This window comes from Labrus bergylta, chromosome 13 (assembly GCF_963930695.1).
Source record: "Labrus bergylta chromosome 13, fLabBer1.1, whole genome shotgun sequence".
Taxonomy (NCBI): domain Eukaryota; kingdom Metazoa; phylum Chordata; class Actinopteri; order Labriformes; family Labridae; genus Labrus; species Labrus bergylta.
In genome coordinates, this window is record NC_089207.1 from 26002904 (window position 1) to 26027638 (window position 24735).

General features: G+C 38.5%; 4 protein-coding genes and 1 non-coding gene across 8 annotated transcripts; 1 reads left to right on the top strand and 4 right to left on the bottom strand.

The window, feature by feature from the left end:
• Positions 1–634: 634 nt before the first annotated feature.
• On the bottom strand, positions 635–2957 carry hce2l1 (high choriolytic enzyme 2-like 1). The gene is made up of 9 exons (XM_020659534.3): positions 2831–2957; positions 2679–2730; positions 2235–2294; positions 2003–2155; positions 1791–1908; positions 1500–1678; positions 1326–1407; positions 1111–1235; positions 635–1021 (listed from the first exon to the last, which is right to left on the bottom strand). The coding sequence occupies exons 1-9, from the start codon at positions 2900–2902 to the stop codon at positions 1008–1010; spliced, it is 855 nt and encodes a 284-aa protein (XP_020515190.1). The 5' UTR covers positions 2903–2957; the 3' UTR covers positions 635–1007.
• A 904-nt stretch (positions 2958–3861) lies between these two features.
• hce2l2 (high choriolytic enzyme 2-like 2) lies at positions 3862–7048 on the bottom strand. Of its 3 annotated transcripts, XM_065962570.1 has the most exons (10): positions 6898–7048; positions 6676–6814; positions 5602–5644; positions 5451–5513; positions 5180–5335; positions 4928–5045; positions 4619–4797; positions 4369–4450; positions 4123–4253; positions 3862–3986 (listed from the first exon to the last, which is right to left on the bottom strand). In XM_065962570.1, the coding sequence occupies exons 4-10, from the start codon at positions 5482–5484 to the stop codon at positions 3967–3969; spliced, it is 720 nt and encodes a 239-aa protein (XP_065818642.1). In that variant the 5' UTR covers positions 5485–5513; positions 5602–5644; positions 6676–6814; positions 6898–7048; the 3' UTR covers positions 3862–3966. The 3 variants fall into 3 exon arrangements, with proteins under 3 accessions (XP_065818642.1, XP_065818643.1, XP_020515185.1); XM_065962571.1 differs by lacking the exon at positions 6898–7048 and having other exon boundaries at positions 6676–6816; XM_020659529.2 differs by lacking the exons at positions 6676–6814; positions 6898–7048 and adding an exon at positions 5748–6130.
• On the bottom strand, positions 6290–6362 carry trnak-uuu (transfer RNA lysine (anticodon UUU)). Its single transcript has one exon. It is a non-coding gene; the product is annotated as a tRNA-Lys (tRNA).
• A 3715-nt stretch (positions 7049–10763) lies between the features above and the next one.
• ankzf1 (ankyrin repeat and zinc finger peptidyl tRNA hydrolase 1) lies at positions 10764–17328 on the top strand. 2 transcript variants are annotated; one of them, XM_020659530.3, is made up of 16 exons: positions 10764–10862; positions 11324–11472; positions 12252–12370; positions 12456–12558; positions 12637–12848; positions 12957–13066; positions 13337–13490; positions 14043–14265; positions 14366–14464; positions 14575–14751; positions 14862–14993; positions 15132–15414; positions 15515–15626; positions 15714–15881; positions 16208–16278; positions 16981–17328. In XM_020659530.3, exons 2-16 carry the CDS (start codon positions 11349–11351, stop codon positions 17105–17107), a joined length of 2214 nt encoding a protein of 737 aa, XP_020515186.2. In that variant the 5' UTR covers positions 10764–10862; positions 11324–11348; the 3' UTR covers positions 17108–17328. The 2 variants fall into 2 exon arrangements, with proteins under 2 accessions (XP_020515186.2, XP_020515187.2); XM_020659531.3 differs by having other exon boundaries at positions 10783–10862; positions 11327–11472.
• On the bottom strand, positions 17203–23123 carry glb1l (galactosidase, beta 1-like). The gene is made up of 16 exons (XM_020659533.3): positions 22918–23123; positions 22535–22704; positions 22307–22457; positions 21669–21729; positions 21500–21594; positions 21231–21411; positions 21078–21136; positions 20859–20980; positions 19797–19837; positions 19575–19693; positions 19410–19484; positions 19251–19340; positions 19022–19135; positions 18753–18884; positions 18003–18230; positions 17203–17884 (listed from the first exon to the last, which is right to left on the bottom strand). Exons 1-16 carry the CDS (start codon positions 22969–22971, stop codon positions 17681–17683), a joined length of 1896 nt encoding a protein of 631 aa, XP_020515189.3. The 5' UTR covers positions 22972–23123; the 3' UTR covers positions 17203–17680.
• Between the last annotated feature and the right edge of the window lie 1612 nt (positions 23124–24735).

Sequence of the window (24735 nt, forward strand, 5' to 3'; positions counted from 1 at the left end):
TGTGTGGGGACTGGCTAAGCTTTCATAACACAAAAATAAATGTAAAAAGAGAGAGGTGTAGCCTAGTTCTCCAATTAGTCTAGATTTTGATGATAATGGATTGTCTTATGATATTGAAAAATAAGAAAAGAGGCTCAAGTCTCGTAATGCCAGCCAAAGTGCTAACTTCTTATTCCTGCTATGTCTTCATAATCTATTAACTGTGTTTCTTTGCCTTTCTTTTTAACTGTTATGCAGTGGCATGGAAAAGCATGCAATACCTGACACCCCGTATATAACAAGGAAATTATGTCTTTTTCAGTGTAACATCACCAATACCCACCATCATGTGTTTAGCTACTCATTAGAAAGTCAGGTAGCAGAGACAGGAAAGCACCTCAAAGACAAAAGGTACAAGCCTCTGGAGCAATCGTTCAATTTGATCTCTCCTGACATTTACAAATTAATATGTATCTTTTTGTGGATGTTTTGAATTAAACCTAAATCATTCCACATGGGTAAATGCAAGTAGAGGGATCAGTAACTTTCAATCAGATTTGAACAGACAAGACTGACAGTCCCCGTCCCAAACAGATTGACCACAAATCAGAGAGATGTAACAAAAGATTTTTGAAACAGACCATGACCATTACTGTTGCATTTTTTTATTTATTTAAAAGGCACTGAAGGAGGCAGAAGATTGAACAAACTGATTCATAGACTGGATGCAGTGATAAGTGGCAGCAGCTGGGACATAACATGTATCACAGAGCGGAACTGGAAAAATGCTGCTCTGTTATTCATGTCCCTGTATTTCTCTTAGATCAACTTAATCATCAATTAGTAGAATGTAATCAGAACAGAATAAATGCCATGCAATGTTACACACTAGAATTTCTGCTGAATCAAAATATAAGTCAGGAAAAATGAAATTGCTGTAGAGTGAAGCTGCATGTATAACCTACTCAAGACCACAAGTTATGATGCACCATTTCCCAAATGTGACAGATAAAAAATACAGGATCCAGTTACTCATTGGCACCTACAGTGAGGAGAAAAACACAAGTATAATCAGTTCATGTTAATGTAATAAATATTTCTTACTATCTATAAATATGTACATTCACCTACCACAGCTGTATAGAATATTGATCTTATGAAGATCTAGCATGCTGGGTCCCTCTCTCTGGCCAATGGGAATGTAAGGATCTGGTTTGGGAATGATCGTTGGTCCGCCGTCTTCAGAGAAGGCGTATCTAGATGCAAGATAAAGTATTAAGGTATTTTCAAACTACCAGAAAAATCCTGCAAACACTGTATTTGTATTGCGTCAGAGAGCAGCTCACCTTCCATAATGCATGACAGAGTTGTAGTCATATGGACTATTGAGGTTGTTTGTCAGCTGTTTTCTGAAGTTATGCATTTGGTCTGTCAAATATTAGAGGACATTTTGTGAGACGAGGAAATAATCAGGTACAGCTAATCAGGTAATGCTTTCTGAAAGCATTATTAAACCATACCTGGGATGATGTTTTTCCATATAATTGACACGTAGCGATCTCTGTCAGAACGAGACTGCTCGTGTACAAAGCCGAGTGCATGCATAAACTCATGGGCAGCCACTCCTGACCACATGCACCCGGGGCTCTGCAGGGAAAGGGTCTGGCTTCCTCCAGTCTGTCCCAGAAACGACCAGCAGCTTTGGGTGCAGAATAAAAGTAACACTTCATCATCATGACTGCAATGCAAAATCACCACACAAGAACCCTACACGCAGTACATCCTTACATGTAAAAGATAGAAATACTTACCCATATCTAGGCTGAATATCAAGGAAGCTGGCCTCATGAGTGCGTGGAACAAATTTAATACATGTTGTAGAGGAAATGTCCTGCATCCCCGATTCTATGGTGATTCTGTCCATGTCATCTGCAATAAATAAGAAAAACCTTCAGTTAAAGAGAAGTATTTGAGCTCCCCCTTGCTTTGAAACACTTATTTTAATGTGTGGATTGAATCATACCATATAGTGGGGAGAGAATGAAAGGTACATAAACAAATCCATCAATCGCTTTGGGCCACAGACAGGCATTGCCAGGGCAGGATATGGCACTACGTATGTGCGAACTGGCAATGTCTCCCTCCCTCAAAGTCAGTCCTCGTGGGGCTCGGAACTCTGATAAGAAAAAAAAAAACATTTAACCAGCAACACTGGAAAACAACAGTACAATTTATCAAATGTAAAGTTTCCTTACTCCTGTTGACTTCCAGGATTTGATCCATTGCATTCATTTCATCACGGTCCTTCAACTCATCTGAACACAGAAACAAAGATAGACTTCATTTTCTACCAGTATTATCAATAATAATAGCATAATACAGAAAATGATTTGCATGCCTCATGAAGCCTGTGTAAGTGTTGAGTTATTCCTTTAGAATAAAGGCTGGTTATACGGCGTCATGTGGGTGCAGGGCAATTCAAAAACAGCAGCAAGAAAAAGAGGAAGCTATGCCTGCACACTTGTGTAAGACCACAAATAAATGTTACAACATTTCAACCATTTGGTCTTCTCTGGGATGTGGCCCCCAGTTTTCTAAAAAAAATATGGCCTGAAGAAGACCTATGGTCAAACATATCGCAATTCAATAAAGTGTTTTGTGGCAGTGAGCAGGCAAAAGCATTTTAGCTTTTAGCCCACCTGAGTATTTCCTTTTGAGTCTCACTTTTCCCTCGTGAAGTCCAGTAGAATTCTGTAAAACAAAAATGCATCATTATTTAAGTTTTGGTTTACAAGCATGACAACATACAAAGGCCAATTTTATCAAAAAACATTTCTCTTGGTACACTGACCTTAACAGGTAAACTGCAGACATGGCTCAGCAAGCCCAACAAGACGCACAAAAGGGTCGTAGTCGAATGCATTGTTGTGTTCAGTCCAGTGCAACAGCTAACTGAACTCCTTCCCTGCACTGGATCTATATACCCACTTCTCCTCCTCTTTTTTGTACCAATTTGGCACATGTTCTGTGATGAAACATGATTAAGACCCCTAATCATCCAGGGTATGTAATTTACCCAAGCGCACAGCTGATCCCAAACAGGTGGTCCTGATGCTGACCTTCACTTTGGCACTGTACTTAGCACACGTGAGTCAGCACGTTCAGAAATGACACACTAACAGGTGTCTGCAGTTGGATGCACTACACCTCAGCAGTTGCTGTTTCAGCCAGACCAAGAACTGGCAATTTGTGTCTGACTGTACTGGAAACCAGTGATTTTGTGATAAACTATCAGATGATAACTGTCCTCACAGAGATCGTTTTGTCATAACAGTAAATATTTTCCAGATAAAAGACATATCCCTCTGTGCACATGATTTATATTTATCAAGGGGCCAATTTGAAGGGCAAAGCCTGAAGAAATTCCCATAAGCAGTTCATAAAATCTTTTTAAAAACATTTCTGTATCTCAAGAGTGCTTGGTTTGAAATACGGATGGATTCCTGGCTTGATATATCAGAAGCTGAAGGACTTTATAAAGTGTTTGTTTTGTTCCATGTGTCTCTCATGTTACATTTTTGATACTTTTAATATTAATCAGTTTTACACACATACTAGGTTTATTTTACTTTTTTCTTTAATGTGATCACATGATCTACCCTTCAATTCTTTAAAAACCTTTGCATGCATGCAGAGAGGATTACATCTTCCACACAATGAAGTCATCTCATACTGATTAGTGAGAAAGCTTATGATGTAAGAATAAGTATATATAAATGACTACTTTAACCAGACGATCTTATGTTTCTGCCTTGACTACAATAGAACAAACCTGCTCACTTTCTCACCATCACCAAAACAGACACATTGAAAATAGTCCCGTAAAGCTTAAATCAATCTTTATTGAATTTTTTTTTGCATGATATAACATAGTTTTTTATTCAATGATCTTTCAGAACATTCCTGTTTGACCTCAGTTCACTTTGGTTAGTTATCATCCATGTCACCTGCAGAGAGAAGCAGACAGGTATCAAACATATGACAGCGAATGATACGTCTAATTTTAGGTTAAGTTAGTATTTACCCATTTTCTTACAGAGTTACAAGCTCTACATATTTCCTTGAAGCATGTTTAATACCAACCACAATTATAAAGCTTGTTGATCTTCAGCTTGTCAATGTGGCTGAGACTTGTAGTCTGTCCCAGCTTTATGTCCTTGGTGTTGCTGTTCTTAGGAACGATAGTCGGCTCCCCATCCTGAGAGTAGGCATACCTAAGCATATGCATAAAATATGTGACATTACAATACATCCAACACCACATACATACACAAAAACATAAACTCACTATATGGTATATTTAGCAATTGACATCAAATGAATGCTTACATCCCGTAGTGCATGATTGAGCCATAGTCATACGGAAGATCCAGATTGTCAGTCCTGAATTTCTCAAAGTTCCTCAACCGGTCTGTAAGAAGAAAAAAATAAAATATGAGCATTTTCTTCATCATCATTTTGTATTTTACAAATTTGTGGAAATTGATTTAAAAAACAGTTAATTCCACATATTATTTGAATTACACCTTGTGGATCTCATTCCCCAATCCCACCTCCCTTCCTGCCTCTTTAAAATTACCCCTCCAAATGTTTGGCCACATGACAGTGACATAGCTGTCTCGGTCGAAGCGGGACTGCTCATGCACAAAGCCCAGGGCGTGCATTAACTCATGGGAGATCACCCCGACCTGCAGGCAGTCAGGGCTCTGGAGGGACACAGTCTGTCTTCCACCACGCGCACCAAGGTAGGACCAACACCTAAATGTATTGATAATTGATGTTTTTTTAATTTAAATTGCACAAACTGCTGCTATACAACTCTGTGTTTCAAAACTCTTCCACAACATTTGAAAGACTGCCACATTGTGGGTTCAAAATTGGGTCTCACCCAGACTTTGCTTGGATGTCAATGTAGTCTTCCTGGTGAGTCCGAGGAACAAAGCGCACACAGGTACCTTTCTCAACATTTTCCATTCCTTTCTTTATCAGCTTTGTCTCCATTTCAGCTGGCGTTCGGAAAAATTAGAGAAGCAGAATAAAAAAAAATTAATCCACACATAGCCTCCAAAGTTTGCAAATCTGAAGTTGGCAAGTTTATCAGACTGAAACCTTCTGCATTGATTTACACAAAACAACATACTGTATTCAGTTGAGAGTCTATACGCAATATAGACACGTCCATCCACTGACTTATTCCAGAGGCAGCTACGAGCGAAGCAGACCTTGGAGCGTCTTCCTGAAGAAACGGCGATGTCTCCCTCTCTGAGGCTGGTAGTGCTGTCTATGATTCGGGAAGCTGAGACAGAAGTCCAGGGAAATTGAATCATTCAGAAGAGGCCAACAGGAGCTCATTTGTTTCAAGCGTGTTGTGTAAACAGAAAAACATTTTGAGTAAATTGTGTGCAACTTACCATGCAACTCATTAGCTTTGATGATTTCATCCATCGCCGTCCTCTCACCATGCTCTCCGCGCTCTAAAAGAGAATAGTTTTTTAGTCAGCGAGTGCAATATTTCTGCTGTTAGACTTACATTAACATTAAGATAAATCCTGCTGTATTTACCTTTAAAGCCAATGGGACCCCATTTTGGGCTGAAGAAAAATTTCTGCAAAAAAAAAAGATGTACAATATATTGTCAATTATGTTACAGCCTTAATATGTTTGAGTAAAGGTTAAACTCCAATCAATGAGAATCAATGTATATTTACCTGAGTATGTATGGAGGAGAGAGAGGTGGAGACCAAGCACAAGAGGATAATCCACTTCATAGTTGCTAGTCAGATAGAGTACTTCTACAGTCTTGCCATTTTACCTGCACTAACTCCTAGCTTTATAGGTGTTCCCAATCACTGTGCTAACATAATACCCATGATTTTCTCAGGTAAATTGCAGGGTTATTGTTGTTTGTTTGCGAGTGAGTTTAATCCCTAAATTAGTTTGATTCTTACATAAACAACAACTCCAAAAGCAGGATAATGTGTGGTCTCACTCTGTGTAATAACAGCCCCTCTTCAATGACTAGCTTTAAAGTCAATGGTTTAATGTTTGGCACAGGTTTGTGGCAATTTCAGGCTTTAAATACGTTGTGCCCTTACCAAGAGTACTATTTTCTTTCAACTATACTAAAGATTAACAACAGTAGACGTGCTATGTTAACGTCTGACAACAGATGATCAGCAGCTTGTGCAAACCCCATACAATAATAACATATGTTCACGAACACTAAGGTGAAAAAAGAGAAAAATACTGTCGCCCGAACAGGGACTTGAACCCTGGACCCTCAGATTAAAAGTCTGATGCTCTACCGACTGAGCTATCCGGGCTCTGACATGGTAACCGGAAGTGCCCTTTATAAACTTCCGCTATGAGTACAATCTGACACGAGTTCGATTCTCGTTTGGCCACGTGCAACAAATTTTGCAACACAATTTTGTCTTAAGTCAACAATATACCATGACTGCATTTAATAACCAAACCACAAAACAACACGAAAATTATTCGGTAGGTTAAAGTCGATGTTTAGCGTTTGTTTGATATTCAGTTTGCTAGCTGCTAGTGTGCGGCATCCTACAGATTACACATAAGTAATTCATTAACATATCGCATTAATGTAAAGAAAATGTAATGGTAACTTACCGAAACAACGGCGAGAGTGATTTATGCAGCTTTACTTCGAAAACAAATGTAAAATGTGTTGAGCAGGTGTTCTTCGTCTCGTTAATTGAAGGAGCAGATCAGAGAACTTCGGCATGCTATCCAAGAAAACACTCGAAAACTGGAAAAGGTGCAGCAGCAAAGACTCAGTGCCGAGAAGGAGATAACTCGATGGTATTGTACTTTTGATATTGATTTATTTACCTGCGTTCAACGTGTAAAAGTACGAGTTTGTTTCCACCTGCGTCCTGTCGGTGACCTAACGTTTCGCATACGTAATTAAGTGATCATCGGTTGGCCAATCAGCTACCAGGATTAACTGAACGAAAGCGAAGCACCTCGCCTGACCGATCTACGACGCTGTTGATTGGTTGACTGGTTGATTGGTTGATTGATTGCTTAAGTTTATTTCAGACATATCAAATAAAATCAAACATATAAAAAATACAAAATAAAATGAAAAGCACGAAAATACAATAAACAAAAAACAATGTTCAAATTATTTACATTTAAAAATTACATATATTCAATTGATATGCCTGAAAAGGAGTAGGGAGAAGTATAAAACTTATTTAATCCTACCCCTTTTCCACAGCTCAATAATTAATATTTATTAAATTAAATTAACTTCCTGTGTTCTTTATAATCTCCCTATATATACAATCTATCTAAATACAATTTGCTATACTATATTTATGATCCTATATTTGATATTTACAATCCAATGATTTTCCATACATATATATACAACTTGATATACTATGATTTTTTATATATTATACAATCCATATATTTATATCTATATATACATACCTATTTGTACAATTTGAGGTACTATATTTACATTTTATATATTATACAATCCTTATATCTGTACAGTTTGGTACAGTATGTTTACAATTATACATTTAATACAATTTATATCTATATATATCTATATATATATATATATATAGATATACAATTTGATATAGGCTACTATATGTACAATTTACATAAATATAATACACACTGTTGCTAATGCTAAGGCTTTCTATTAAATTGGAATTAAAACGGTCAAAATTCAAGATAGCCGAAGTTGATTTGCTTTAATTTGTTGCAATTTAAAGATTTGTTATGTGCCAATTTCAATTAGTCTTACATGCAACATGGCATTTCGACTTATCATAGCTGAAAATCATCATGCACAAAGCATAGCCTGGCCCCGGTTCACATAAATTGAGAAAGTCCTTCAATTATATGTATTTTTTTAGCTATGTTTTCCTAGTTCTGCAAAGATCAGAATGTCTGTTTTGAAAACAGTAATTTGGGCCTCTTAGTTTGTAAGGTTTCACACTCATTGAGTTACTTTTATTATACAGATTTGTTACAAAAACCAACTTAAAAATGATACAGGCTATTAGTACTATTTTGCACAGTCTTGAGTCTGTTCAGTTAAATTTTTTCCCATAAGTCTTGTTCTCCCTTTCAGTACCAGAGAAACTAAGCGGAGGGTGGATTTGATGATTGAAAAAAGTGGAGTTGTTGATTTGTTGCAGCAGCTGGGTAATCTGCTGCAAGAGGAGTGTCACCTCTCTGAACAACTGAACGGTCAACACTCTGCAGACAGGTAATGTGCTGTCACCTGCATAAAGAGATAGAATAACCCTGCTTACCACCAATTTGTTTCCTTGTCCATAATGATTTCACTTTCAGAAGTCAAAAGAACGACTTACAAGAGAGGAGTGAACATGTCACAAACAAGACCAGAAGGCTCGCTGCAGAGATTACAGAGGTGAAGCAGTGTCTGGCAGAGGCTAAAGCTTGTCATACGTCAGGTAAGGGAAGTTTAAAGAGATTTTCCATACTGATAAAGTTTTATTTAAACACATTTATTTGTCATAATCTGTTTTGTCTCATAACAGCACAAGCTTTGATCCATGCACAATCTGGTAAAACCAAGAGAGCTCAAAGCAAACCCAAGTGAATTTTTTTTTAATTGTGCTTCATATTTTTAGTATGTACATTGTATATTGGTATACCTAATAAATGTTGGATTTTATCTTGTCTCTGAAGCTCTTGAATTTAATAGTCCAACGCGACAGATCTCTGGAAGTGTGTGCGCTTGTGTGTGTACACACTGTGTGTAATGTGTTAGGCGATTTTAACACTGCCTTAGATGGAGTATTGGATGAAAAAGGAACTCTTACTGACTACCGCCAACATGCACTCACCAAAATCCATAACCTTAAGAACACCTTTGATTGATTAGATATACCTGGAGAAGACAAAACCAGGCTAGGATTTTTATTTTATAATTTCATTTTCTCTCATCTTGAAAATGAAAAGTGTTTTTATTGAGGACAATACACGATCAGATCATTTTATTTCATTAAACATAGAGAACAGGCGTTGACCAGAATATTGGAAATTCAACCAGAGTTGTCTTCAACATGTGGAATTTATTTGTAAGACTGATATCTTTATTAGTGACTTTTGTATAACCGATACTGGCACAGCTAACCCTTGTTGGTTTTGCTTTCAAATGTTCATTTAGAGGACATGTGATTGCATATTTGTCTTGGAAAAAAAATCTGACTGACCAATTATTTAGATAATTCTATGAATAAATCTAATTATCTCTGTCTGTAGAAAGTAAACAGAGGGAAATGGATGGTGTAATTGAAGTATGTCATATTAGAATTGAAAAAGGACAGAATGAATGGAACAATGTATGAAACTGTTCTTGAGACTTCAACAAAGAAAACTTTCAAAAAAAGAATATCCCTCACTTTGATTCAAATAATGGGGCAGTGCTGAACAGACAGATATCTTAAAGGAGGAAGTAAAATAGGATAAAATAAGTTATTCTCTTTCCAGCCACAAACTATTCAAGCAGAAAATGAATGTTGCTAAAACTGTTTTTCCAGAGAGTAATGAAAGTAAATTAACTGATACTGTAAAGGGGTGAGGGCCTAGTTTGAGAGATGGAGCTCCAATCAAAGCTGGCAGAATATAAGTATATCCCGGCATAAGTTTTTCATACATTTTATTTCATTAAAAGACCATTACTTTTAATTCAACAAATGATGTAATATTCTTAGAATAGGTGCATTAAAGGGTACTAACTCCAGGTAACCCTTTTAACCTCCCGACTGGTTAATGTACTTGTGATAGGGATTCCAGAGAATCTGAAGGGTCTATGTACAATAAATTATAACAAAACGGTTAAAACTGACAACATTTTAAAACCATAGAAGGGGAAAACTCTTACATGTTTTCAAAGATCTATCTGGTAAATGATCTTGAGCCACAATGTACACATCTTTTTATGTCACTTCCTAGAGCCTGTCACTGTCCATTTTATGTTTAAGATCCTTGAACAAAAGATTTTTGGATTCCTCTGGAGTCATAGAAGGGAAATAATTAAAGTGTTGTATGTAATAATAATTATGAAATAGGTGGGTTCAAACTACTATACCTTAAAGTATTATGCCTAACTTTAAAGGCTGCCTTTGTTCAAAAAATGTACTTGCGTAAGGACTGGTTTTTATCCAAGTTCTGCTGTTCCAAAGGAGGCTTTACCCTTTTTTGCTAATTCAGCCTTGTCACATGTGTTCAGTTGAGAGTTGAGAACATGCTTAGAAATAGATATGTGATTTTTGAAAGAGGTAATACAGAGTTGGTTATGCTTTTAGTTTCATCCTGCAGAGGGAACAAACTAGGTTTTGCAGCAGGTTATATGGTTTAATTCCAATATAAAGATTGATTGGAAATCAATTTTCTGGAAGAGTCTTTTTGAGCAGGATGTTTCTGTAGGCTGTATAAATGACTTTATGAAGAGCCACAACCAATTTACTGAAATGTATGGCACTAAAAGTTCTCTTCAATCCTTTATTCAACTGTTTTCTGCTCTTAAAATGAACTTAAAAACATAATGATGGGGATCCTAAACTGTTAGTTTGTCAGAGAGTTATAAACAAATCACTGATGGTTACAAGATTACCATTAAGTTTGTAAAACGTGTGCTTATTAATCTTTACTGCAGTAATAATGTCGCGCTGATCATCGACCCTTGGAGAGTGAACGCCTCCGCGTTGCTGCTTTATTGACGCTCTCGGGCTTCCGTAGATTTGTCAGGAGGATATAGTAGGAAGAAGGAGCATAGCTTTCTGTGACACCCTTTTTAGGTAAGTTGTTTTCTATTTTTGTTTCATTCAATTGTAAATATATATTTTTATAATCACATTAAGATTTACTACATGAGGTGGACAGACCTGCAGGATGAGGATAATGAAGAGTAATCACTTCTACACGTGTCGTTCAAAGAGCAGTTAGCAACGTTACATCAGCAAAGATAACATTAAGATTACATGATCAAATGTTGTTACACTACAGTAATGTTGTTACACTACAGTAATGTTGTTACACTGCAGTAATGTTGTTACACTACAGTAATGTTGTTACACTGCAGTAATGTTGTTTTAATGTTGTAATGTTGTTTTAATGTTGTAATGTGTTCCACTACATTGTTAACAGACTAGTGTAGTTTACTGTAGTGTTTACGTCTACTGCTGAATGAAACGTGTTATTATGGAAAACCTTAGTCAAAACATTAGGCTACATTCATTTTCTGTTTCCAATGATTTAGCAGGTTAAAAAAATAACTTGTAACCATGACGACTAGTCCCGAGTACCGCACCGTCTTTGATCTGTGCCTTAATGAAGACGCTTTGTTGGGACTGAGAGACGTGAACTCCGTCCTGATGCAGACTCTAAACACTGAACCAGCTGTTCACGGTATGTATTTATTTATTTATGTATTTATTTATGTATTTATTTATTTGTTAGGGTCAGTGCATATTAATGAACAGCTGTAACAATTACAGCTGTAAAAATGCCAGATCATAGCAGAAGTGCTAGGTTCCATCTGTTGTCCCTAGGCAGGTAACAGAGAAAGACAAATTACAAATAAAATACAAAGGCACAAGTGACACAAGACAATAATAGAGGTTAAAGGTTAAAGGTGGTCACAGACTTGGTTTTCTTTTATCCACTGTTTGAGGTGTGTTTTGAAGGTTGCATATGTTTGTGAGTCTCTTATTGTGAGTAATATTTAGTTCCTTTGACTGACAGAACAGTCTGAATGTAGTGCGTCTGTGTGGGACCTCACAGTCTCCTCGGGCTGTGGCCCCTGGTGCCGATCCCACCGGCAGACTTCAGCTTTATAAAGTCCTTCAAAGGAGGAGGAGCAAGTCCGTGCAAAATTTTCTATCTAAAACATGCATTTTTAAAATGAACAAAATTATGAAAATTTAGTAAATTATGTTTATCTAAAACAGTGCAATGGTGAAATGAAAATGGCTTTTTGTCAAAGATTTTCATGGCCTTTTCAAAAAGAGATTGTATTAGTTTAAATGTTGTGCCAGCAGCAAGTGACCGTGTGGTTATAGAGTATTCAATATGTGAAAAAAACATGTATGAATCTCGGTTGTACATTTCTGTTGGAGCTTATAGACAATATCCTCGATAATCTTTCTGCCTGTTTAAAGCGTAGCCTTGTGTTTCATCCCACACAGAAGTGAAAGCTAAATCCATTGAGGATGACAGACAGAGGGAGTCCAGTCTGGTTAGAGAAGTGCCAGACAAGATGGTCTGCTCAACCTGCAGATGCCCCTTTAATAAACGCGAGGAACAGGTGACTGCTCAACACCAAACAATAACAAACATGTGTTGATGTTTTCAGACTGCAGATGAGAACTTTCTGTTCCTTTACATTTCAGATGGAGCACTACAAGCTCGACTGGCATCGGTTCAACTTGAGACTAAAGCTGTCAGGAATGCCAACAGTCACAGCTGAGGAGTTTGAGACGAAGACAGGGGCGGGTGAGGAAAGCAGAGGAAAGCAGAAGGACAGTTCAAATGTATGTAAAAGTTGTTTGATTTTCTGTTATTGCTTCACAGGAGACATGTCAAGTATCTCGGGCTCTGAGTCCGATTCAGAGGACGAGAGCTCGGGTAGTGACGGCGGGGGAACAAGCAGCAACGTCACCGGCACAGATAACGAGAGCTCGGTTGAAACTGGTTTCATATCCAGCCGACTTTCTAGCAAGGTGGTTTTCCAGAACTCCGAAGGACAGTATTTATCAGTCTACCGCTGTATCCTGCAGGGAAAGGTAAAGCTGAGCTGATAAATAACATCACAGTTTATGATCTGTGAATCAACAGACCTATTATCAATTCTTTAAATTCTAATTGCATCTTTTATTTCTGCTACATTTCAGTCAAACGATGATCTAGATACAGTGTCCCTGCTTAAGGGGATAAGTAAGAAGACTGTGTGGGTCGTTCTCATGACAGGTGGAGGCCACTTTGCTGGTACTGTGTTCCAGGGGTGAGTAGACACATTTTTTTCATACCCTTAAATCCTCTTTACACCTGATATTAACATCAGTCCTAAGTGATTTGTTCACTAGTGGACAGCCACGTCTGTCATCTTAAAATGGGTATCCATCATCGTCATTATAAAAAAACATCAGTGACTAATCCACTCAGGACACTTGTAAAGAATAGTTGTTAACAGGGTCTAAGGGTTACATACAGTGGATGGCACTGTCAGTTTGAGAGGTTTAAACATCTTGCCAATACAATCTTTATTTTGCAGAAAAGACGTAATTCAGCACAAGACTTTCCACCGATACACGGTGCGAGCGAAGAGAGGAACAGCTCAAGGACTCAGAGACTCTCAGAACCGCAGTCACGCGCCCAAATCTGCAGGAGCTGCTCTGAGGCGATACAACGAGGCGGCGCTCGTCAAGGCAAGATTAAAGTTCATCATACAACACTTTTTATGACTATGATAGCTGTAAAGTTTGTTTATTGTTAAATGAAGCTACCTCCTAAAGACTGCCGTTCTGTCTGATGGCTACTGATCGTTTGTGTTTTCATGATGATCATTTCTGCTCCTTTAATTTTTCTCTTATTTTAATTTCCAAGTTCTTGTCATTGGCTTTTATTCTGATATTGTACTGACGCATTCACAAAGCCTTACAGCTACCTGTTCCCAGAAAGAGGTGTAATATTGTCATTATGCCTTTTCCAATAGGGAAATTTGCTGTAGAGCACTTGAGAGAATACAACTGCTAACAACTGAAAACTCTCTTAATAAACACATATTGCTTATTTTATTTTTTGCTCAGTGAGTATTTTAAATTAAGAAAATTCTTAAGTGAGAGTATATCTTGTAAACATTATGAATCTTAGTGTACTCTGTATTCTTGCCACTTGTCGTTTTCAACTGTTTTGACTACACATCAACTCTAAGAGAAAGTTTTCCACGTGCTTACACACATTTTAATAACATTTTACAGGACGTTCAGGATCTACTGGTCAGCTGGGCTGAATACTTAAAGGAGGCCTCTGCAATATTTGTCAGAGCCCCTAGCTACAACAAAACGATCTTTTTTGCCGGACGTGCAGCCCCACTTGACAAAAAAGATCACCGGGTCCGTACACTTCCCTTTGCCACGCGCAGGGCAACCTTCAGAGAGGCCCAGAGAGTTCATGACATGCTGTCCTCTGTCCATATTTATGGTAAGTTGAATTATATCCTTGGTATAATGATAAGTTTCTTCTGCTCACTGTCGCAGAGTCAGGGTATAATCAATACTCTGTGAACAATGTGTTGATGCAGGGAAAGACACAGACATGTCTGCTGTCTTCAGTCCATCTAAGAAGGCCTGGAAAAAGAAAATCAAACCCCCTGCTGAAATAAATACTCATCAAGAGAAAGGTTAGAAGTGAACATGCATATTATAGACTTGGACTCTTCTGTTTATTAAATTAGGCCTGAAGTTGCACATTTTATTTACTGTTACGTTTTATTTACTGTTACATTTTTAGAACCAGGAGAAGAAAACCGTGAGAGCTCAGATAAAGAAGAGGATGGAGAGATCCAGCTGGAGATGGTGGAGCTGACTTTAGGAACTCTGGACCTCAGGGAGTCTGAGATCTATCCCCCCAGGCACAAGAAGAGGAGGAGAAGGAGAAAAAATGAGGAAAGCAAAATGCAGACTGTAGGTAAGTCAGGTCATGTATGGCCAAAATGACACAATAGAACCCTAAGGAATCCCTCATTTGTCTCTCCAAAGTTTGCAAGATTTGTGAAATATCTCCTCCATGTGTGGCAGACTTGAGTAACACAGAGACAGAAGATCAAGAAGAGGAGGTGCTGGAGGCTTCACCAGAAGGAGAATCTCCTCAAGAGACGCAGTCAAAGGACAAAAGAAAGAGGAAAGCGGAGAGTAAGAAACAACAGGAAGGTGAGAATGTGCTTCCTTCTCATTATTGTTCATTATGTTGCACCTGGATTTAAACATTGAAACATGCCACTCTTTAAACATGATATCTCTATCAACATTAAGATGTTTATCATCAAGCCTTCTTTGTCGTCTCTTTAGAAAAAGCCGATGAGTCATGGGATTACGGCTTGAAGGATTCCCTGTTTACAGCCTGTAAGGTTGGGGATGTTGACGCTCTCTGCAGGCTTCTCCAGCTAACTAATGAAACGGAAGAGAGTCGAGAGCAATCGGAGTGCAAGCCCCCCGATGTCCCAAGTCCTCTTGCACTGCTGAATAAGCCCATAGACTCATCAGGGTTCACTTTGCTACATGTTTCCTCATCAGCTGCACAGAAAGCGGTGGTCAAGCTGCTGCTGGACGCAGGAGCAGACCCAGCCTGCAGGTAGCGAAATATAAAGTCACATCTAGATAAAGTGAGATTGATGTGAGATCATTTCTAGGATATGCAGCGAAACTTTATTTTCTGCATTATCTTTTTCTAGGGATAAGAAAGGGCAGACCCCGTATATTGTCGCGCCTGACAAAGACACAAGGAACGTTTTTCGTAAATATATGGGTGAGAATCCTGACAAGTATGACTACAACAAGGCACAGGTAAGAGCCTCTAGTCTGACTTTTGACTTTAATCCCTTTCTTTAAAAGCAGAGAACTTATTCATTTTTTTCACTTGTGCAAACCAAGGTCCCTGGGCCACTGACGGCGGAGATTGAATCCAAGCAGACGGAGAAGAAAAAAGCCCAAAAGGCTTTAAAAAAACAGAGAGAGAAAGAGCAGAGAGAGGAAAAGAGGAGACGAGAGCAGGAGGTGGAGGAAAAGAAGAAGTTTGCATCACTGAGTGATCGTGAAAAGGTGAGTCAATGTGTATTTAATCTGCTATTTAAGTTACTTTTTTTCATTTGGATATACTTTATTAATCCCTGAGGGGAAACTCGGGTTTACACTCTGTTATTTTTAGGGACATGCTTCTCACACACACAGGCTCCAATCACACACATGCACAAACAGGACCTGTGGGTATGCCTTGGTGGAGAGATGTTAGAGTAGCTAAGCGGGGAGCGCACCTGAGCAGTTGGGGGCCCTCCAGTTCCCAACCCAAGTCCCTATGAACTGAGTTACTGCCGCCCCAAACATTTTTAAACACCTTTAACATGTCACTGTTTTCTTTTTGATTGTAGAGAGCTTTGGCTGCAGAGAAGAGGCTAGCTGAGCAAGTAGCTGCAACAGGAGTCAACCTCTCAAATGTCAAGTAAGTCTTCTAAGTACCAACATCTTTTTTTAATATACTCACAATGGCCCTCACCTATCAAATAATCGATGACAGAAAAATGGGTGTACGGTCACAAGAGCCGTTACACATTATATTGTAGCGATCTTATGGCCTGACCACGTTTAAACTGAAACTAAAAACTTGTGATTATATTATAGCCTAGATTATTTACGTTACACGTCACAGATGTTTAAATTAATAATTTAAAACCACCGCTTGGGTTCGGTTATCCACACCAAAGCTGTTGAGATTTTGTTGCAGGCGTATTTCTTCTGACACCCTTTAATCCTACGTTTCAGGCTGCCAGACAACACAATGTTATTGCTCTTTACTTCTCTGTGTTATGGTGTCAGGTCATATCTCGTTTCTCTTCTTTGCTGTGTTACATATCTCCATGCCGTAAACTCTTGGGGCGAGCTGAACAGTGAATATATAAGGGCGTGGTATTTAAATCACGATCGTTTCCAGCCGCCACACTTATCAACACCCGGTCATGCGTACGTCTGCGTTCAGCCAGATAAGCGCATTTCATAGGTCCCACGGTGGACCCTGTCATAACGATGATTTCTACACTCAAATCTGCGCTGGTTTCTACACCAGATTGATAAGTGAGGGTCAATGTGAAAAAGGTCCCAAGTGTGACTCATGTACTGAGGGCTTTTTCTTTGGGTTTGTCATCAGGCGGTGCTGGCTGTGTGGAGAGTCTCTGCTCGGGAAGATCCCGTTTCAGTACCTCGAGTATTCCTTTTGCACACCTGGCTGTGTCCAAGCACATCGAAAAGCTAATAGCCTCCAAGGCAAGACCTGAAAATCATTTTTGGTAGGAAGCAAGCTACCTCATAAAAACTAAGCCTTGTTAGGAGTGACATAGCTACTTCATGCTAATGTACAAAAAAAAGTGCATACATTTGAAAACCACATTTTATTGTGACAGACGATCACAGACAAGTGGAAAGAAAACACAGAGTTGAAAAATCATAAAATAATGTATTAACAAAATCTGCAATAAAAACAAGCAATACATTCTGATTTGACTGTAAGTAAATACAAATGTTTCCCCTCCTGGTGTCCATGTGTATTCAACTTTGAATCCTAAATCGTTGTTGGATTATTGTCTGACTGAAGCTTCTGTGTGTAAGATAAAAGTTGCTGAAAGTTGTATAGTGACTGATGAAGACTAATGAAACACTGATATGTGAAGTGATGAACAATAGTTGTGCGATAGAAATGATGCGGAACAAACAACTTCCTCCTGTCATGGAAAACGTTCAGAGGAAAACTTCTGCTCTGCTTCAGTAAAACCGTCTCGTAGTTTATTGTTTGGAGGGTTCAAACTGATTTTAAAGAATGATTATGTTTACAAGTAAAGTTTCCAACTATGTCAGGACTTTCCAGGTGGGAGGTCTAGCTCAGGCCGGTCCATGAAAAGGACCCGGAGGTGTGCGGGGGCCCCCTCCAACTCTAGCACTGTGATGTTGTTGGGCTGGGTGGTGCTGAGCAGAGGTCCAGGAACATAAAGAGTCTGTTGAGGGCCCCTGGCAGGCCAGTACCGTCCCAGATTCATACCATTAATCCAAACCTGACCCTAAAAAGAAAGAAAGAAAGAAAGAAAATGATTTCACTGGTGGAATATAAAAAAACATAAAAGGAATTATGTATTTTTTTCTGCATCAAATTGTCTACAGGGGGAGAATCTAAATTACCTTTGTCCATCCGTTAAGCTTCAGAAAGGTGTCCCAAGAAAGTCCATTAGGCTGTAAGGTCCCCGAGTAGAAGATGGGTCCGACTGAAGGATCTTTCGGGGGGTTAGTGGAGGACTTCTTATTGTCTGAATGAGGCCAACCAGAAGCAATGGCTCCATCGATGTCCAAAGGGTAGATCAGCCAGTCAGTCAGTAAGTCTTTACCCAAAAACAGGTCGCTCAAGAGGCCCTGCAGTACACAAATCATCTGTTAACTAGACTATTCTGTTTTTACTTTTGAGACCCAAGCACCCCTTCTCAAGCCCAGCAGAATAAAGATTGTCCTTTTTATTTTTTTCTACTGGAAAATTTCCATTTCTGTCATAGCAGCTAAGTAGCAATTCATCCCTGGCAGTGAGAGAGCACACTAGCCTGTTACATCACAATTTCTCAAGTATGCAAATAATGTTTCCCTTAAGTTTCTTAAATGAAAAGCACATTTTATTGGTATGATTTTAATTACATAGTAATGTCCTCATTTTAGTTACTAACCAAAATGACTGTATGTATTTTGTTACCTACCTTGCATCCGAAAGGAAGCTAAAAACATCAACATTTTTGATATTTTTAGGGAAATATTGAATATTCTTTAGAGTAAAAAACACTACATTTGGCTTAGAAATGCATGTCAACAAAACACAGGCTCTTGACAAGTTGTTGTGAGTGGTGATTTAAAGATTTCTTTCCACTGTATTGGACTTTGATCTCTTGCCTTGAAGTCATTGATCCTGCTTCCAAAATTCACCCTGCCCATGTTCTCTACCAGGATGTCCAAAGTGTCCCCCTGCTGTGCTGTGACGTTTGTCACAAGCACGGTGTCTCTCTCCAGCAGGCCCTGGTAAACCTGTCCACACAGATGCACACTCTGTCAAGCTGACATTTTCAAAACAAGCATGTTTGGTCTTCATCTGTAATGTTTTCCTTGTACATGACTGGAACATCTGATTGGCTAGACAACAAAAGTTCATTGTAAAGGCTCACCCCATTGATGGACACATATGCACGGTCATGAACCCCATTCAGCGGAGAGATAAGTGGCGTGGGCTGCGGGAGGTCCCTGGGCAGCCTGGTCCGATAGAGCATGTACCCATAGAACTGAACACAAAAGACATGACGGGTTGCAGATACAACAGTCTAGAAGTTCTCCACGTTTCAAGAGGTTTATTGTTACCGAAGCACAAGTCCCCAGCTACTGTTGTTGCGTTCATACCTGTTTCATTTCTTCAAACGTCAGAGGATGCTGGGATTTCACTGGGCCGAGTGGAGAGAGGGTGTTCAGCAGGCTGCTGATGTTTCCAACCTGGAAAAAGTGTGTTTATTATATAATTATATAGCAACTCGCTAATATCAAACCTGGAGTGACATTTACCTTTTTTAGGGTCACAAAGCCATAAGCAAACTTAGGGGTTGCTGGTGGCATGGGGCCAGAGGGGATGTCTCTAAACTGTAGAGAAACAACGTTTTATTCTTATTTCAGACACATGAACGGGTGTAATCAGAACATCGCCCTCAGTGGGGGTAGCACATCGAGTACCTGCTTAATGACATCTCTGATGGCCAGAAGCTTCTCTGTGGGGTCTCCGGCCTCAGACAGCGGGGCGTCATAATCATAGCTAGTCACTACTGAGCGGAACCTCGTGTCATGATCAGCACCTTTTACAAAGAGTGGAAAAACCACACACTGAGCTTTTATCCCTTTAGAAACACACATGAGATGAACTGAGAGAGACTTCATTATGGAAATCCATTGACTTACCATTCCAGTAGCCAAAGTTACTGCCTCCTTCAAACATGTACCTGAGAAGAGAAAGAGGAAGACTTTATTCTTTGAGTACAGGCAAACTCAGCACACTTTAACAGTACTGACAGTATGATGAAAACACAACAGAACCTCACATCAAAACAGCCAGGTAATACATTTAAAACAGACACAAATGAGGACTAGACAAATCAAATACATAGGATCCCTCAGTCATTTCAAAATGTATACAGTAAGTACAGTGAATCTAGGGTTTTATATTATTCCTCTCTTCATTAGAGCTCATTTATTTCCATTATAAATGATGTTGTGCTTCTTCATCTAAGTTGGTGGCAATTATTCTTTCCAAAAGGAAGTGACACCGCAAAGTATTTTAAAACGAAAGTTAGATTCAGACAAGTTCTTGAATGGGCTTTACATAAAAATCCACAACCAGCATAATGATAGTATGTATTATTGGGGGGGAGACAACCCAGCATTATGTTTAAAGTAACCGGGAGACTTTGTTACACAGCAGAAACACTGATTCATCCTAGACTTTAAGATTGGACATATTCTAAAATGTTCTCACTGTCCACAAACCCCGACTTCACCTGCCTGTCACACTCACATTTGAAGGCTCAGACATCCACTGGAGAGGGTTTGTATTTCACTCATGATTTCTGTCTCTTACACATGTTCTTGCTCTTATTTCTTCCGATAAAATGTGTCTTTGAAACAATGTAAAAACCAACAGACACATGATCTATTGTATGTGTGGTTTTTTTTTCACTTGTTTTTCTTTATCAAGACAATAACGGTTTGTAAAAAAGTTTGAGTTGAATGATTCAATGAGAAGTTGGTCACACAAACATCAGTGGTTCACATTGTTCCACTGAAAGTTCCTCCATAGTAATAAAAACACAACATAAATTATTTTCTTCTTCTAAAAGGACTAAATGTGTTTGCATGTCAAAAAGGTCAGAAGCATTTTATTCATTTGTTTTTTTCTTTTCGTTGATTTGTGGACAATTCAAATCAGAACGTGTGAAGACGTTTAAAGTGTGTGGGGAGACATACATGTTGACGTTGGCCCCCATGGTTAGCATTTCTCCTAGCACTCTGCTGACCTTCTGAGAATTAACCACAGCATGCTGATCTCCCCAGTGGTCCAACCAGCCGGTGTAAAACTCTGAGTTCACCTGCAATACCATTTCAAAACATCACTTGTAGTATCACGATGGATGAAGCATTTAAAAAGACGTTATATTTAATTTAATGAATGAACGTGTTACTCACCAGGGGTCCTCGAGGCTCAAACCTTCTTTGCCGTTTAAAGGCTTCAGCTATGTTGTTTTCTGTAAAAAAGGAATGCATAGAAGAAAATTCTAAACTTTCCCTTTCCATTACTTTAACCATGATGATTAATATCTGTTATATATTAGTGCTGACCTGTGCCAAAGTCTATTGTGGCATATAATCCCTCCAGAGTTCCACATATCATCTCCTTGTCTGTGTTTCCGTCAGTGGTGAACAGGACCGTGTCTTCACCCAGAAAGAAGCGAAACAGAGTCCGAAGGTGACGCATGTAGTTGTAATCACAGGCGTAGTAACTTCCATATTCATTCTCGACCTGTAAACCAAGATAATTATTCATTTTTAATCTTTTAAATACTACATGATTTAAAAAAAATAAAAATACAATCCACTTAAAGCTCAACCTGCACTGTGATGATGTTTCCCCCGTTGATGTACAGCCAAGGCTTTATTTGGGGGAGAAGGACAGCGAGCCAGTTGCTGACTGCCTGGAGATAATCTGAAAAAAAAAGTGTTAAGTATTACTTTGAAAAGAAAAGAGGAAGAGGTGCGCAAAGTAGGTGCATGTTATACCTGTGTCAGCTGAGCGGAGTACGATGTTTGGTTTCTGAAGTAGCCAGGCTGGCAGCCCCCCCTGAGCAAGACGAAAACATTTGTTTTATGATAAAAATCCATGAAAGGGCCATCTTTTCTCATGTGCACAATATCACTGATAACATGTGCTGGTGATAATGTTTCTGTTTTCTCTCTAAGATGACTAACATCCTGTGTGTTATCATATGATCAGCATTAGCTGCTTCCTCAAACAAATATGACATCCGTCCTCTGAATTTAGCATTCCACCACATCCAGAGTTATAATATTGCATGCTTTACTGACATCATGATCCATATTGTCAAAATACTAACACACACTTTTACACTCACTTATCATCAAAGAATACAATTATATGAGGACTTATTTTGATTGTAACTCCACACCTATAAATCATGGATGAACCTTTTGTCTGAAAAATGTGATCAGTTTGCTAAGTGTCCCAAAAAAACCATTTGGAACATCTGCACTACTTATCGATCAGCATTATTGCATTTTTTACGTTTTCTACAAATAACCTTTTTAGAACGGCAAACTTTCTGAAGTTTAAGAGATGTAGTTGGACAATATAACATAAAATTGTTGCTAATAATACTGTGGAAAGTCAAATTTCTCACCATTTCCCATTCTGCACAGATGTATGGTCCTGGACGCAGGATGACTAAGAGACCTGTCTGATTTGCCAGATCCAAAAAATGCTCTAGATCTCGGTCCCCAGTGAAGTTTTGGACCCCTTGTACGGCTTCATGGTAGTTCCAGGGCACATATCTGTGAGGAGGCCGAGTGAAAGTAGTAAAACAACAGCAGTGTGTTAAGAGCAGACCTGTTTGGGATGCTGAACTTACACTTGGATGGCATTGAGTCCAGTCATGTACATCTTCATCAGCCGGTCCTTCCAGTAGTACCGAGGGATTCTGGAGTAGTGGATGCTGCCTGAGATGTACTGAAAAGGCTTCCCATCTTTCAGGAAACAGTTGTTTTTGTAGTCTATAGAGAACGACCTTTCCCCTGAGACCTGCAAGAGATGGCATTAAGTAGTATATTGAATTCAATTTGTCTGCAGGGGAAATACTTCTGACTGTAGACCTCATACATGCATTTCATTTAAGGTGAATTTTCCAACTATATAAACATAATAAAGTGGTAATAACTGGTTTATAAACTGCAGTCCCTGTGAGTGATCAGGTGACTTGTACGTTATTAAACAGGTCATGTCCAAGTTTCTTACCAAGTTTCCACCGAAAGCCAAACATGCAACGAAGAGCAACACACCAGCAGCCATGTCCGCTGCCTTCCCGCGAGAACACAGCCTAACTCTATTTCATCACTAATTTGTACTCAGTTACTGTGATTTCGTCTCTGTTATTACAGTAGTGCTGCCTTCAGGAAAGCATGTCCGTAAAGTACCTAACATTGTCTTTCACTGGTCTGTCCGCGTCTCCTGCACCGTCATGTGATTGTCGATTATCCGCAGGGTCCTAAAGCCCGCCCGGTTCATCTCAACGCTGCTCTATGATAGGTGGTTATTAATATTTTTATATTAATATTTACAGTCTATGGTTATTCCTGCGTTGCTCTGTATGTGGTTAAACTCCATCAAATTATACTTTTTAAAGATAAAGACCGGTAAACATGAAGTCTTAGAACTTAATAATAGAAAAAAGAAGAAAACAAATGATGTGTGCTGGAGTAGGCCAATATGTTCAATTCAATCTGCTCTAAAACAATTAATCTTTTTTTTTTTTTTTTTTACTTTATTGAACATCACTCCTTTATTAATGGCCCCATTAAAGGCATTAAACAAAATGAAACGCTTTACAAAATCCGAAGCAAAATGTAATGATAATAAATGAGTTATGTCAATTTGTAGGGGGCGGGGTATCAGAAAGTCTATTTTATTAATGAAACAAAAAACAAGTTACAGTCTACAAACACGTTCAAAAGATTTCCGTTCACAACCTAAAAAAGGTGCATTTATTAAATGGTGTTTAAATGTAAAATGTGTTTCAGTTTTCGGCCACCAGATGTCACTCTTTGAATTTAAATCTCATTTTAATCGTATTTAATAATGTTGATAGACAACAAATATAGTCCAATTAAAAAGAGTCTTCCAATAATTGTAACACTCCAGCTTATTTCCACATTGTGTACAAACAGTTTAGAGCTGGCTGGAGTGTCTTTACATCACATCATTCAGACCAATCCAAAAATAAATTCCTGTCAAATAAAATAAAACAAGTTAAAGTAAACATAAGGTATAAGTAAATGCTAAGAAATAAAGAGAGCCACTATGACATAATGTCACAAAATGCTGCTATAGGCTACTACAACAATGCATCATATAGGTTGAGAACAATTCACATTGTAATTGGCATGGCAGAACAACAAAGCAGCCCTTTCAGGAATAGTTTGTTTTATAATAGTAGCTGTAGGTCCCAGCTCTGTGTCTGTCTGTTAAACATTTTAGAATGATGGTTACATGTCAACGTTAAACCATAAAACTTATCATCTATCCTACCTAGCTAGCTCTTTCCATGATGAAGTTAAAATGTTGATGTGACATTCTATACATTTGTAAAGGTGGTTTTTAAATTTTGTTTTTTTATGGCCCATTCCTCAAACGAGCACTAGATGGCGTTTCAATACCTTATGAAGAGTGATATGACAGCCTGATCATTTCAGAACAAACATTGATTTAAATTAAACAGAGGCCTGCTGAATTTGGATGCTTTTAATGAATATCTATTTTTTTAAATGAATGTGTTAGAAATGCAAATTGAGAGGAAAAAAAAATACAATTAAATTGTAAATGCTGCTGAGGATTAATCAGTTATACGTTATGTCCTTATGTACCCAAACATATTCAGTAAAGTATTTGTAATTGTACGCCTGGAACATGTTCATTTCTTGTATATTTTTTAGTGAATAATACCCTGTTGTACATCAGTTAAATAATACAAAAAATAGTCATTAGACCAAAGGCAGCAGTTTGAAACCCATGTTTGCTGTCAAACTGTATGTCATTATGTTCACAAAAGCTTTAAAG